The sequence below is a fragment of the Podarcis liolepis genome (assembly GCF_965112155.1).
Source record: "Podarcis liolepis genome assembly, chromosome: 2".
In the NCBI taxonomy this organism is placed as follows: Eukaryota; Metazoa; Chordata; class Lepidosauria; order Squamata; family Lacertidae; genus Podarcis; species Podarcis liolepis.
The window spans coordinates 109,057,649-109,070,015 of NC_139555.1; the positions used below are offsets into that span (position 1 = coordinate 109,057,649).

Below are 12,367 nucleotides of genomic sequence, written 5' to 3' on the forward strand. Positions count from 1 at the left end.
CTTCCTGTGCTGATCTATGTCCGTGCTTGGTTGGTACCCTTATGAACATTAAACGTGTATCTAAGACCTCAAAATTCCCATCACAGAATAAACACAATACCTGCACACTGGAAGGTTGAGTTTGGAGTTTATGGTTGCCCAGTACCCAACCTTTGCTTTTGCTTCTCCCCTACCCCACACCAAAGTCAGATATTGACAGGGGGGAGGGGGAATCAACCACCAGAGTCACGGATTAAGGTCTTTGACTTTATTGACACATGGGTAGATGAGCAAAGAGAAGGCAGCCAAGATCTATCCATCCAAACTGGATGTTCAAAATATTTTCAAGGACCAATTCTACAACCACTAGGGTGTGTTTCACCCAGTGCCACCTGCCTAACTCACGGGGGACTGCTCTCCTCTTTCAGGTAGTCCTTGTAAATCCTCCTCATCCGTTGAATCTCCTTCTCCGGGGGCTGCTGCCACTCGTACCACTCATACCACGCTGTCTTGTTCTGCAGGGCTGGGGACGGAGGGGTCTTGGTGACAGCTGGATGCCGGTTGCTGTAGTCCTCGTGGAAAGTGACGAAGGGGACGCTAGAGGATAAAAGGCCTGAGGGAGGGGGCGGAGGAGTAAACATGTCAGAAAGACAGCTTCTTGCTATCTCCAAAGAAAATGGAACGACAGCCCCTCCCACACCCACAATATCTCCCTGTTGCTGGGCTGAAGAATCTCCCACTGCTGATATGGAGTACGGGCGGGGCTGCGTTATCCCACACACAGCCCTGCAGGCATCCTCTCCCCCTCCAGCTTCAACCCAACTCTCTTCCCCTCCTTTGCTCAGCTTCATGCCACTCACCACTGTCCCGAGCCATCTGAATAGCTTTGGTCAGTTGCTGATACTTCTTCATACAGATACCTGCGACAGAAGGAGGCAAACATTTCAAAGTGCAGCAGAGACTGTATCCGCATGCAAATAAAAGCTTGTTTGCACTTAGGGAGGAGAGTCTATCACGCTTCTTATACCTTAGAACCCGGACAGGCCAACTTCTCTACTCATGGAGTCAATTCTCCAAATCAAATAGTCTGGTAGTATACCTTTTCATGAGTACAGTGGTACCTCAGGTTAAGAACTTAATTCGTTCTGGAGGTCTGTTCTTAACCTGAAACTGTTCTTAACCTGAAGCACCACTTTAGCTAATGGGGGCCTCCCGCTGCCGCGCGATTTCTGTTCTCATCCTGAAGCAAAGTTCTTAACCCAAGGTACTATTTTATGGGTTAGCAGAGTCTTTAACCTGCAGTGTTTGTAACCCGAGGTACCACTGTAATCATGATGTCACAAAAGAGCTTGAAAGTATGGAGTCTGGGCATGAGCAGGCCTTTCCACAGGAAAATGAGGAGGCTCATGTACAGTGGTACCTCGGGTTACATACGCTTCAGGTTAAATACGCTTCAGGTTACGGACTCCGCTAACCCAGAAATATTACCTCGTGTTAAGAACTTTGCTTCAGGATGAGAAAAGAAATCGTGCTCTGGTGGCGCGGCGGCAGCAGGAGGCCCCATTAGCTAAAGTGGTGCTTAAAGGTTAAGAACAGTTTCAGGTTAAGAACGGACCTCTGGAACAAATTAAGTACTTAACCCGAGGTACCACTATACACCTTTTAAAATAGGTCAGGATTCTAAGAAGCTGCCTTATTCCGAGTCAAACCACCTGACAGTCTAGCCAGTGCTGCCTCCTGTGATTGGCAGTGGCTGGCTCACCAGCATGGTAGGCCTATCACCTGCTACCTCGTTTGCTTGTTAATGCCAGGGATTAATCCTGGGAACTTGTATTGCAAGGCATGTACCCTCCCACCCAACTACCATCCTTTCCCTAAAACTTGGCCACACAGCATGACCAATTCCAAGGAGGTCAGGTCAGGTTGCGCAGCAAAACTATGCTTCTGGCCAACAGGCTACTCTGTGTGGCACTTAGAAAAACATAAAAAACCCATAAAGAGCCCTGTTGGCTCAGACCAAAGCTCATTACTCCAGCATTCTGTTTCCTCCAGCTTTTTCAGAAAGCCCACAAGCAGGTCTTGAAGCAAGTGGTGTATACCGCCTTTCATCCGAAGATCTCAGGGTGGTTCACAACATTAAAATACAAAACAAGGACGCAAAATGCGTAATAAAATACCCCCAACACATTTAAAAGGTCTTAGAATGTTTATTCAGCCAAAGGCCTGGATATAGAGATACGTTTTTGCCTGGCACCTAAAGATATGTAGTGAAGGTGCCAGGCGAGCCTCCCTGAGGAGGGCATTCCACAAACAAGAAGCCACTGCAGAAAAGGCCCATTCTTGTGTTGCCACCCTCCAGAACTCTTGTAGAGGGAGCACACAAAGAGAGGCCTCAGATGATGAGTGCAGGAACCAGTCAGTTCATATGTGGAGAAGTTGGGAGAAAGCTAGAATTTTTCCAGTGCTGCCAACTGTTTCAGTCCAGTATAGTCGCTCTGTGGTGTTTGGCCTAACAGGGCCAAAATTAATAATGATTACTGCTGCACTCAGAAGACCCAGGTTCAAATCCCAATTCAGACACAAAGCTCCATGGATGGCCTTGGAGAGGGAGAAGACAACCATGAGTCTTTTGAAAGAAAGGTGCAATAAATAGGCAATGGACTAGGATCATGACTAATGGACGCTAATAGATATACATTCCATGAATCTGACTAACCCCTTTTTAAAAGCTGTCTAAACTTGTGGTCATCTGGTTGCAGTGAATGCCATTAAAAAATATGTATTGCGTGAAACAGTTGGGTTTTTTTAGGGGGTCTGCCCTGAATCCACTGTTAATCAGTTTTAGTGAGTGACCACAAGTTCTAGTACAATGGGAAAGAATTTGGAGGCTGAGAAGAGCCTCTCTGGCATTTGCCTGTCTGGTATAGAGTTCTCACTTCCTTCCAGTGCCGGAAACCTCAACAAGGTAGACAACAACAGGGATGTAGAATTAAGTGGAATGGGGGATATGAACGGCGGCTCACCTGTGTGCGTCGGGTGGTAGGTGATGCCTGTGTGGGGGCTGATGAACTGCTCCAGAAGCCTCACATTCTGCAGGAATAATCAGACTTTACATGTTACAATTCAAAAAAGGAATCATGGGCACTAAAGCTATTTCTGCCAGTTCCCTATGAAGCTGCCATTAGTTAAGTTAGACCATTGGTCCATCTTAAACTCAGTCCTGTTGATACTGACAGCTGCTCCACAGGACCTCCTGGCCCTACCTGAGATGCCGAGAATCGAACCAAGGACCTTCTAAATGCTAAGTAGACGCTTGACCAAAGAGCTACATAGCTCTTCCCTTTGGGGCCATCTGACATGCTGTGGTGGCGACGTGAGCCGGGGGCCTTCTCTGCAGCCACAGAGTGTCCTCTCTAGGGAAGGTCGCCTCATTCCTCCCTTACTGGCTCTTAAGATGTCAAGGCAAGAAAGCTGGAGGGCCTTGAACGTTGTACTTTTACCTCTCTTACCGGTCCCTGCTGTTCTGATTAACATGGCGACCAACCCCACCCCACACTTTTCAAAATGTAGCAAATTTTTATACTACAGTGGTACCTCTGGATGCAAACAGGATCCATTCCGGAGCCCCGTTTGCATCCTGAAGCGAACGCAATCCGCGTCTGTACGAGTCGCCACTTCTGTGCATGACGTCATTTTGAGCGTCTGCGCACGCATGAGCGGCGAGACCCCGAAGTAACGCGTTCTGTTACTTCCGGGTCGCCACGGAGCACAACCCAAAAACACTCAAACCGAAGCTACTTCAACTCGAGGTATGACTGTATTTTTTAACAAGTCTTGTTATCTGCTTTGGAGATTTTCAGTTGAAAAGGAGGTCATTTCAATTCAGAAACAAATTTTGGTTCCTCTTACCCTATAATCCAAGAAGAGGTTTTGGTCTCTGCAGATAGGGCAGGGATTCCCACAGACGTGCTTTCCTCTCTGCAGGAACAAATGTATGAAATGAATGTCATTACATTTTAAAAAGAAGAGGTGCTGGTATTGATAAAAGTATCATGGGTTCCACCACAAAATGGCTACTATAGGCAGCCCCAAAAGAAGTGACGGTATTGTGTCATACACACACAGTATCCATTTGGAACTTAGTTTTCCTGGCACACATCGCAAAAAAGAGGGAAAGAAACACACTCACAATGCAAGTCTTCCGGGTCTTCTGTGGCGGAATCTGGCCCTTGTGATTGCGCCGGTAGCCAAACCAGACGGGATTGCTGCCATATCTTTCTATGTATTCTAAAGGAGGGAGAGAGAAAACGATGCCAGTCAATCACAGTAGCATTTTGTCAAGGCTCGCCAAAAGGACAACACAGCAGAAGCTATCAGCCTCCTGAGCCCAACTATTACAGATTCAAGTACACATCCGCTTCACACTGCGTGCCCCAGATGAAACAACAGGCTTACTGTCTTGTGAAGGAAAAGGTGATGGTAGTTTAAGAAACTTGGGCTGCAGCTCTATCGACTTGTGAGCAAGCCCCACTAAGCCACGTGATTTACCTCAGAGCAAGTCATCCCTTCGACTGCACCGTTCATCAAAATCTCAGATGGTGGTTAAAGGAACATTGGTGTTGTGATGAACCACACCCATTTAAAAAATAATAATTTATTTAATACACCCTCTCCAAGACTACAAGCATCCCTTTGAGCACAAGCCCATGCACGACTTCTCAAATGTAGGTCCCACGGGGCTCAATAGTTTTTATTCCCATCCTAGTGTGAAACTGTTCTCAGAGCCTCTCTGCAGATCTATCTCACCCTATCCTTTAGCCGTTATTTCTGCCAGTGATATTTGTTCCTCCAACTTAACCACCCCCAGTTGCCCCAAAGTTTCCTGCTCCTCTTCCCTGCTGCCCCTTGTGGCTTGAACTCCCCACGTAGCACTTTCTTCCTTCAAAACCTACCGCTCTCTTGAGGATTTTTACTTAACTGCTTAGTTCTCACTCCCAAATCAACTGGAGATTATGTAGCTGCTAAGCGCATTGACCTCCTCTTCATCCAGTACTGCCCTTGCCTCACTCTTTCTTGCCTTGACCCCATTACCTCCCTCTGCTGTTTAAATTTACATCCTAATCTCTCTCTCTCGCACGCACACGCACACACACACAGAACGCTCTGTAAAACACCATGAACGCTGATGGTGCTATATAAATTAAAAACAGCACAGAATTGCTTGCTGGGAGTTCAGTGAGTTTTAAAATCTAGCAGTCACCCAATTGCTACTGCTACGTGCCCGAATGCAAACTTTTGTTGTTGTTGTTTAGTCGTTTAGTCGTGTCCGATTCTTCGTGACCCCATGGACCAGAGCACGCCAGGCACTCCTGTCTTCCACTGCCTCCCGCAGTTTGGTCAGACTCATGTTTGTAGCTTCGAGAACACTGTCTAACCATCTCATCCTCTGTCGTTCCCTTCTTCTTGTGCCCTCCATCTTTCCCAGCATCAGGGTCTTTTCCAGGGAGTCTTCTCTTCTCATGAGGTGGCCAAAGTATTGGAGCCTAAGCTTCACGATCTGTCCTTCCAGTGAGCACTCAGGGCTGATTTCCTTAAGAATGGATATGTTTGATCTTCTTGCAGTCCATGAGACTCTCAAGAGTCTCCTCCAGCACCACAGTTCAAAAGCATCAATTCTTTGGCGATCAGTCTTCTTTATGGTCCAGCTCTCACTTCCATACATCACTACTGGGAAAACCATGGCTTTTACTATACGGACCTTTGTTGGCAAGGTGATGTCTCTGCTTTTCAAGATGTTGTCTAGGTTTGCCATCGCCTTTCTCCCAAGGAGCAGGCGTCTTTTAATTTCGTGACTGCTGTCACCATCTGCAGTGATCATGGAGCCCAAGAAAGTAAAATCTCTCACTGCCTCCATTTCTTCCCCTTCTATTTGCCTGGAGGTGATGGGCCCAGTGGCCATGATCTTCGTTTTTTTGATGTTGAGCTTCAGACCATATTTTGTGCTCTCCTCTTTCACCCTCATTAAAAGGTTCTTTTCTTTAATTCCTCCTCACTTTCTGCCATCAAGGTTGTGTCATCTGCATATCTGAGGTTGTTGATATTTCTTCCAGCGATCTTAATTCTGGCTTGGGATTCATCCAGCCCAGCCTTTCGCATGATGAATTCTGCATATAAGTTAAATAACCAGGAAGACAATATACAGCCTTGCCGTACTCCTTTCCCAATTTTGAACCAATCAGTTGTTCCATATCCAGTTCTAACTGTAGCTTCTTGACCCACATAGAGATTTCTCAGGAGACAGATGAGGTGATCAGGCACTCCCATTTCTTTAAGAACTTGCCACAGTTTGCTGTGGTCGACACAGTCAAAGGCTTTTGCATTGTCAATGAAGCAGAAGTAGATGTCTTTCTGGAACTCTCTAGCTTTCTCCATAATCCAGCGCATGTTTGCAATTTGGTCTCTGGTTCCTCTGCCCCTTCGAAATCCAGCTTGCACTTCTGGGAGTTCTCGGTCCACATACTGCTTAAGCCTGCCTTGTAGAATTTTAAGCATAACCTTGCCAGCATGTGAGATGAGTGCAATTGTGTGGTAGTTGGAGCATTCTTTGGCACTGCCCTTCTTTGGGATTGGGATGTAGACTGATCTTCTCCAATCCTCTGGCCACTGCTGAGTTTTCCAAATTTGCTGGCATATTGAGTGTAGCCACCTTAACAGCACCATCTTTTAAAATTTTAAATAGTTCAGCTGGAATGTCATCACTTCCACTGGCCTTGTTATTAGCAGTGCTTTCTAAGGCCCATTTGACTTCACTCTCCAGGATGTCTGGCTCAAGGTCATCAGTCACACTACCTTTGTTATTTAAAAGTTTGCCATAAAGCAAACTTTATGGCTTTGCTAACCATTCTTTACTGAGAATCTGGTAAATATTCATAGATGGCCAGAAGAAACTACCGTATTTTTCGCACCATTGGACGCACCGGACAATAGGACGCACTTTGTTTTAGAGGGGGGAGAACAAGAAAAAAAATTTCTCCCCCTCTCTGCCCAGCGCCCCTTCAGTGAAGCGGCAGGAGGCGCTGCACAGAGAGGGGAAGAACTTTCCCCCTCTTGTTTTCCTGCTCTAAAACAAGGTGCCGTTTAAGGTGCATTCAGGTGGCTACCTTGGAAGCCTGGAGAGCGAGAGAGGTCGGCGTGCACTGACCCCTCTCGCTCTCCAGGCTTCAGATTCCTTTCGAAATGCTCTTTGGGGCTGGCAGGGGGAAGCCTACCACCAGCTCCAAAGAGCAGGTCAGAGAGCAGCGGGCGCGCTCTCCCGGCTGGGGAGGTGACGCGCGGCTATGGCAGGAGCCTCTATAGCCGCACGTCACCTCCCCAGCCGGGAGAGGGTCGCGGGGCTACGGCGTCTTCGCTCCATAGGACGCACACACATTTCCCCTTCATTTTTGAAGGGGAAAAAGTGCGTCCTATAGAGCGAAAAATACGGTACTTTATACTGAATCAGGCCAATGGGTCATCTGGTGCCGTACTGCCAATGGCTCTCCAGAGCTTCAGGAAGAATGTTCCAAGCACAGCAACTGGAGGTACCAGTGACTGAACTTGACCCAGTGAGCTTAGTGCTCAACTGTAGCTGGAAGGAGGCAAACAAGATAGCCGCACGAACCCAAAGCAGAGAGCCAATGACCGCATGTTCCCAAGAGATACAAGGGAGATCACACAGAGCAAGCATGCTGGTCCTGCTTTGGAACATGCCTGGGAAAAATACTTCTGAGAACCATTTGTATGCTGTCCCACAGGAGAAAGGCATGGCACACTTAGAAGAACTGCATGTACGTAATGGTGTATGTGAGGTTAAAAAAAGAAAATGTAAAGTCTAGTACATGGATAGGCAAACTAAGGCCCAGGGGCCGGATCCAGCCCAATCGCCTTCTAAATCCGTCCAGCGGACAGTCTGGGAATCAGCATGTTTTTACAAGAGTAGAATGTGTCCTTTTATTTAAAATGCACCTTTGGGCTATTTGTGGGGCATAGGGATTAATTCATATATATTTTTCAAAATATAGTCCTGCCCCCAAAGTCTGAGGGACAGTGGACAAGCCCCCTGCTAAAAAAGTTTGCTGACCCCTGCTCTAGCACATTTCTGTAGGAGATTCTTCCAGCCCTGATAACCCTCTAGATGTTGCTGTTTTTTTGTTTATAACTTGTTGTTCACGTAAGAAAATAACCTCTAAGGGACTTACAAAAAGTTAAAACATGAAGGCATAGCACAAAGTTAACAATATATTACCCCCCCCCAAAAAAAATAACAAACACTATAAAACAAACCAGGTAATGGCAGAAAACTTTAGCAATATAGAACATTTGATCAACAAACAACAGAAGAATTAACCTAATCTGTCAGTGCATGGGAGAAGAGGACATTTTTATCTGGTGCCAAAGAAATGTTAATAATGTTGCCAGGCAGACCACAACAGGGAGAGCATTCCACAAGTGGGGAGCCACAGCTAAAAAGGCCCTTACCATTGTCACCAATTCCGAACTGCCATCAGGGCTGCAACGCCCATCAGCCCCAAACAGAGTGGCCAATGGCCAGCTCCTGTATGTAACTGTACTGTTACATACAGGCAGGGGTCAACATTCTTAGCCATGGGGATTATCCCAGGAGTAGCCAATGTGGCGACCGCAGCACCTGGAGACAGTCAGGTTGTGTATCTGCAGCAGTGACCAGAGGAGGAATAACCACGGGGAGGAGTACAAAGAGAAGAAATGCCATGGTACACCTGCAGCAGTACAACCAGACACCTTCACCTGCCCCAGCTGCAACAAAACATGTCTCTCCAGTATCAGCCCCTAAGGCCACAGCAGGTGCTAACTCTCCAATGGTTTGACTCCACTCACAAAGGTGCACCCATCCACTGTCTCCCTAGACAGACAGATGCCAACATGAGCCAATGTGGCATCTAACAGATGTTGTGGACTACAATTCCCTAATCCACAGGCCATCCAGGCCAAGGCTGGTGGAAGTTGGAGTCCAAAACATCTGGAAGGCACCACACTGTCTAATACAGCATTATCTACTTTTATCTATGTAAAAAGATCTGCAGTCGCATGAATGTCATTGCAGCTCATGCCCTATTCTTAAACGACACACCACTTCTTTCACTTGCGTGCGTGCGCGCGCACACACACACACACTGCTGCTGTCCTTATATTCCCCAGATACCTTCAGACTCAAAGTACTCCCACGGTTTCTCTTTAAAACGTGATTCTGTGTCAGAAGCCGCTTGCTCTGTGGGTTCAGCTTCGCCGGCCTCTGTGCTGTAAATACGGAAAGTTAATCGCTTGGGCTGCAGGACGGAAATGCTGGATACACTCTAAAGGGCAGAAGCAAAGCAAGGCATGTGTAAAAAGGCAGATATCGATATGAATGGTGATAGTGGTTTGTTTGTTTTTTAAAAAGCAGAAACCCTGTATAGGGAAGGTTTTAATATTTGATGTTTTACAATTTGTTGAATGCCACCCAGAGTAGCTGGGGCAACCCGGTCAGGTGGGTGGCATAGAAATTAATAATAATAACAATAATAATACAGTAATTATTATTATTACATCACAGCAAGTTCAAAAAGCTATATTCCTCAAATGAAGTGTTCAGAAATAAAGGGCCCCATTGGCCATCTCCACTGCCAATTCAGCACACAATGGAAGACAATAAAACTATTCTCATTCTTTCTTGAAACTATGCAAAATAAGTAGCAGTCATATTTTCACTTTTCCTATAGGGAAATTAAAATGCAGCCAATATGGGGGGTAAGGAATTCTGTGGTTATGATGGAATTCAAATAATTCTGAGATCCTGGCTTCAAACAATATGCATTTATGGGAGAGAGAAGACATAGTTCTCCTGTTAACCATGCTCTCTCCTCCATCATGCAGTGTACACAATACATAGTTGAGCTGTACAAATCACCAAGTGTATTACACTTGTATGTGTGCAGCCATAGCTTGCACCTGCATCCACCATAATGTATGAACAAGCCTATTAGAAATAGCTATTGTTACACTTTAAGAATTGGTGTCTTTTGCTTTCTCCCCCACCCTTCTCCTTTTTAGACTGAAAGCCTATGGGAGGGAATGTCTTGTTTTGATTGGCTGCAGGAAGGATGGGGGGCGGCTTTTCAGATGAAAAGCAGCAGGGTGAGTTTTCTCTGCATAAATAAAATGAAAAAACATGGAGAGGCTAACATAGATTTAGCGTATTTATCCTCTAATAAATTAAATAAATAATTTGTCCTCTATTAAAGCTATATTAAAGAGACTAGAACTGGCTATGAATTTAGTAAGTAATTAAATCAGGCTGCAATTCTTACCCTGCCTTACTTGGGAGTAAGCCCCATTGACTTCAGCAAGGCTTTCATTTGAGTAGAAATAGATAGGATTGTGCTGTTTTGTTATTAACTGGCTCATGCTCTTAGCAAAGGATAAAGGTGAATCAACACACTAACATGCGGGCACCATCAATTACTGATAATTAATTATAATCAGACACCACTGGGCATGGTACTTTAGATTATAATCTCTTCCGGGCAGGGACCGGAACATTGTAAAATAAGAATCACTGCCTGTAATACAGAATTTACACCCATGCTTCCCAAGTCCAAAAGTGCATTCCATTTTAGCTACAAAACCATAGCGGACAATTAATACAGAAACAGTAGTTTATGATTTTTTTCTCTGAATAGATAAATGGATGGTTTACAATGTCTATATAAATACAGCGATGTAACCATGGATACAGACATCCCGCTTTCCGCAGCGGTAAAAAGAGGAAGAGCCCCGTCATTTAAAGCCCTCATTTAAAGTTTCTCGTCAGGTAAAAGAAGCAACGATGGAGAATTAGAGAAGGGCAAGAAAGGAGAAGGAAACAGAATTAGCCGAACTTAGTACGAGCACAAAGAGAAACAATTTTGTTTCTGCGGAAGCCTCTAACCCCCGCATAATAAAACGAATACTTCGAGTTGTAGGCGAGCTCCCCGATGAAACACAAAAGGCTCCTCACCTGCGCCCAGAGAGGCCTCCGAAGCACAGTGCGAGCCACCAAGCAGCCCAAGCTCCTGCTGAGCAGCATGGCACAACTGGAGGCCGCCATCTTGGAGTCCGAAGGTTTCGCTGCGCATGCGCCATAGCGCTCCTTCCTCAAGGTGACCTTGTACGTGGTGCCCTTGGGGCATCGACAGGTTTGGGCCCATAGTTTAAAAAAAAAATTATTCCCCAACAGCCTCTGGTGTTTATTCACATATAAAAGTCCACGACAAAAAAAACCAAAATGGAAATTTATTTAAATTCGCGTTTTGCTATGACGCGGCCTATTCCCCGTTCAGCCCAGTCTCGCGCACGCGCACAACGCTCTCCACAATAAAACACTGCGCCACAACCCGCCGAACGAACGCCCCCCCCCCCGACAGAGCTTCTTCACTGCGCATGAACACAATGGTTGACCATTGTGCCGAGTTCGGTACTCGCCGTCAACCACCGAGCTAGGCGCATGCTCGGTTTGTGACGCCGTCTCGCACTCACCTTCCCTGCCCCCCACGGAAACTAGGGCGGAGGCCGCGCGCGGGCGCGCACACGTCGCGGGTCTGGCAACGGATCGCGCATGCGTACACGTGTTCTACTAACTGCGCCACAACCTTCACGGGCGGAATTTTTTATTTCGGCTCAGTTAGTCGGATTGGATTTCAAAATGCGATTCAGGTGATGTGTTTTGAAGTAAATTTTGATTCGGATTTGGCCGGGCAACTGTGTCGGCATAAGGCGGCGGCGCGCGCTCTCGCCTTTGTTCTTTACCGCATCGCGCGACGATGGGAGGGGGGAGTTGGGGAGAGGGAGTGGCCTCATATAAAAGCCTCCGCGCGCGCCCTGGTCGGCCATTCTGGGGTCTGTTAAAAGGTAAGTACGGTGTATCTCGGAACGTTATTGTGGGGAACGGCTAGGGTGGGGACAAAGGGGCATTACGTTAGGGTTATTTTTATTTTTCCCCTTCCCAGAATGCGTCTTAATTGGCGATTTTTAGTAAATTATTTGATTGGCTGTACCTGGAGGTAAATTGTCCTTTCAAGACTGTTCTTAGCTGAATTATCCTTAAAGGAAATATTACCCATTTAAAACCGAGCAACTTAATTTTAAAGGGACGTCTTCCCTTAAAAAGAAAAGGGAAAAAATACTTTCTTCGCCCCCCCCCCGCCCGCCCCAATGATCGTCGCGGCTTCCTCTCCTTAACAAAGGCTTGTTGTTACGTAACAGTTCGGTTTTATTGCTTGCTTTTTCTCCCCCTCTGAGTTTAAATTCTTAAGCTTAACTTTGTGATTTTTTTTTCTCTTTTTCTTGTTATAGG

The 12,367-nt window shown here is 46.3% G+C and overlaps 1 protein-coding gene and 1 long non-coding RNA gene across 3 annotated transcripts; both read right to left on the reverse strand.

The window, feature by feature from the left end:
* Positions 1-232: 232 nt before the first annotated feature.
* On the reverse strand, positions 233-12,170 carry MRPS18B (mitochondrial ribosomal protein S18B). Of its 2 annotated transcripts, none has more exons than XM_083493434.1 (7): positions 12,069-12,170; positions 9,200-9,350; positions 4,169-4,266; positions 3,889-3,957; positions 3,003-3,069; positions 840-899; positions 233-592 (listed from the first exon to the last, which is right to left on the reverse strand). In XM_083493434.1, the coding sequence occupies exons 1-7, from the start codon at positions 12,132-12,134 to the stop codon at positions 381-383; spliced, it is 723 nt and encodes a 240-aa protein (XP_083349560.1). In that variant the 5' UTR covers positions 12,135-12,170; the 3' UTR covers positions 233-380. The 2 variants fall into 2 exon arrangements, with proteins under 2 accessions (XP_083349560.1, XP_083349559.1); XM_083493433.1 differs by lacking the exon at positions 12,069-12,170 and adding an exon at positions 11,033-11,420.
* On the reverse strand, positions 4,633-6,930 carry LOC310702096. Its single transcript, XR_014523226.1, has 2 exons — positions 6,862-6,930; positions 4,633-5,271 (listed from the first exon to the last, which is right to left on the reverse strand). It is a non-coding gene; the product is annotated as an uncharacterized lncRNA (long non-coding RNA).
* Positions 12,171-12,367: the final 197 nt, after the last annotated feature.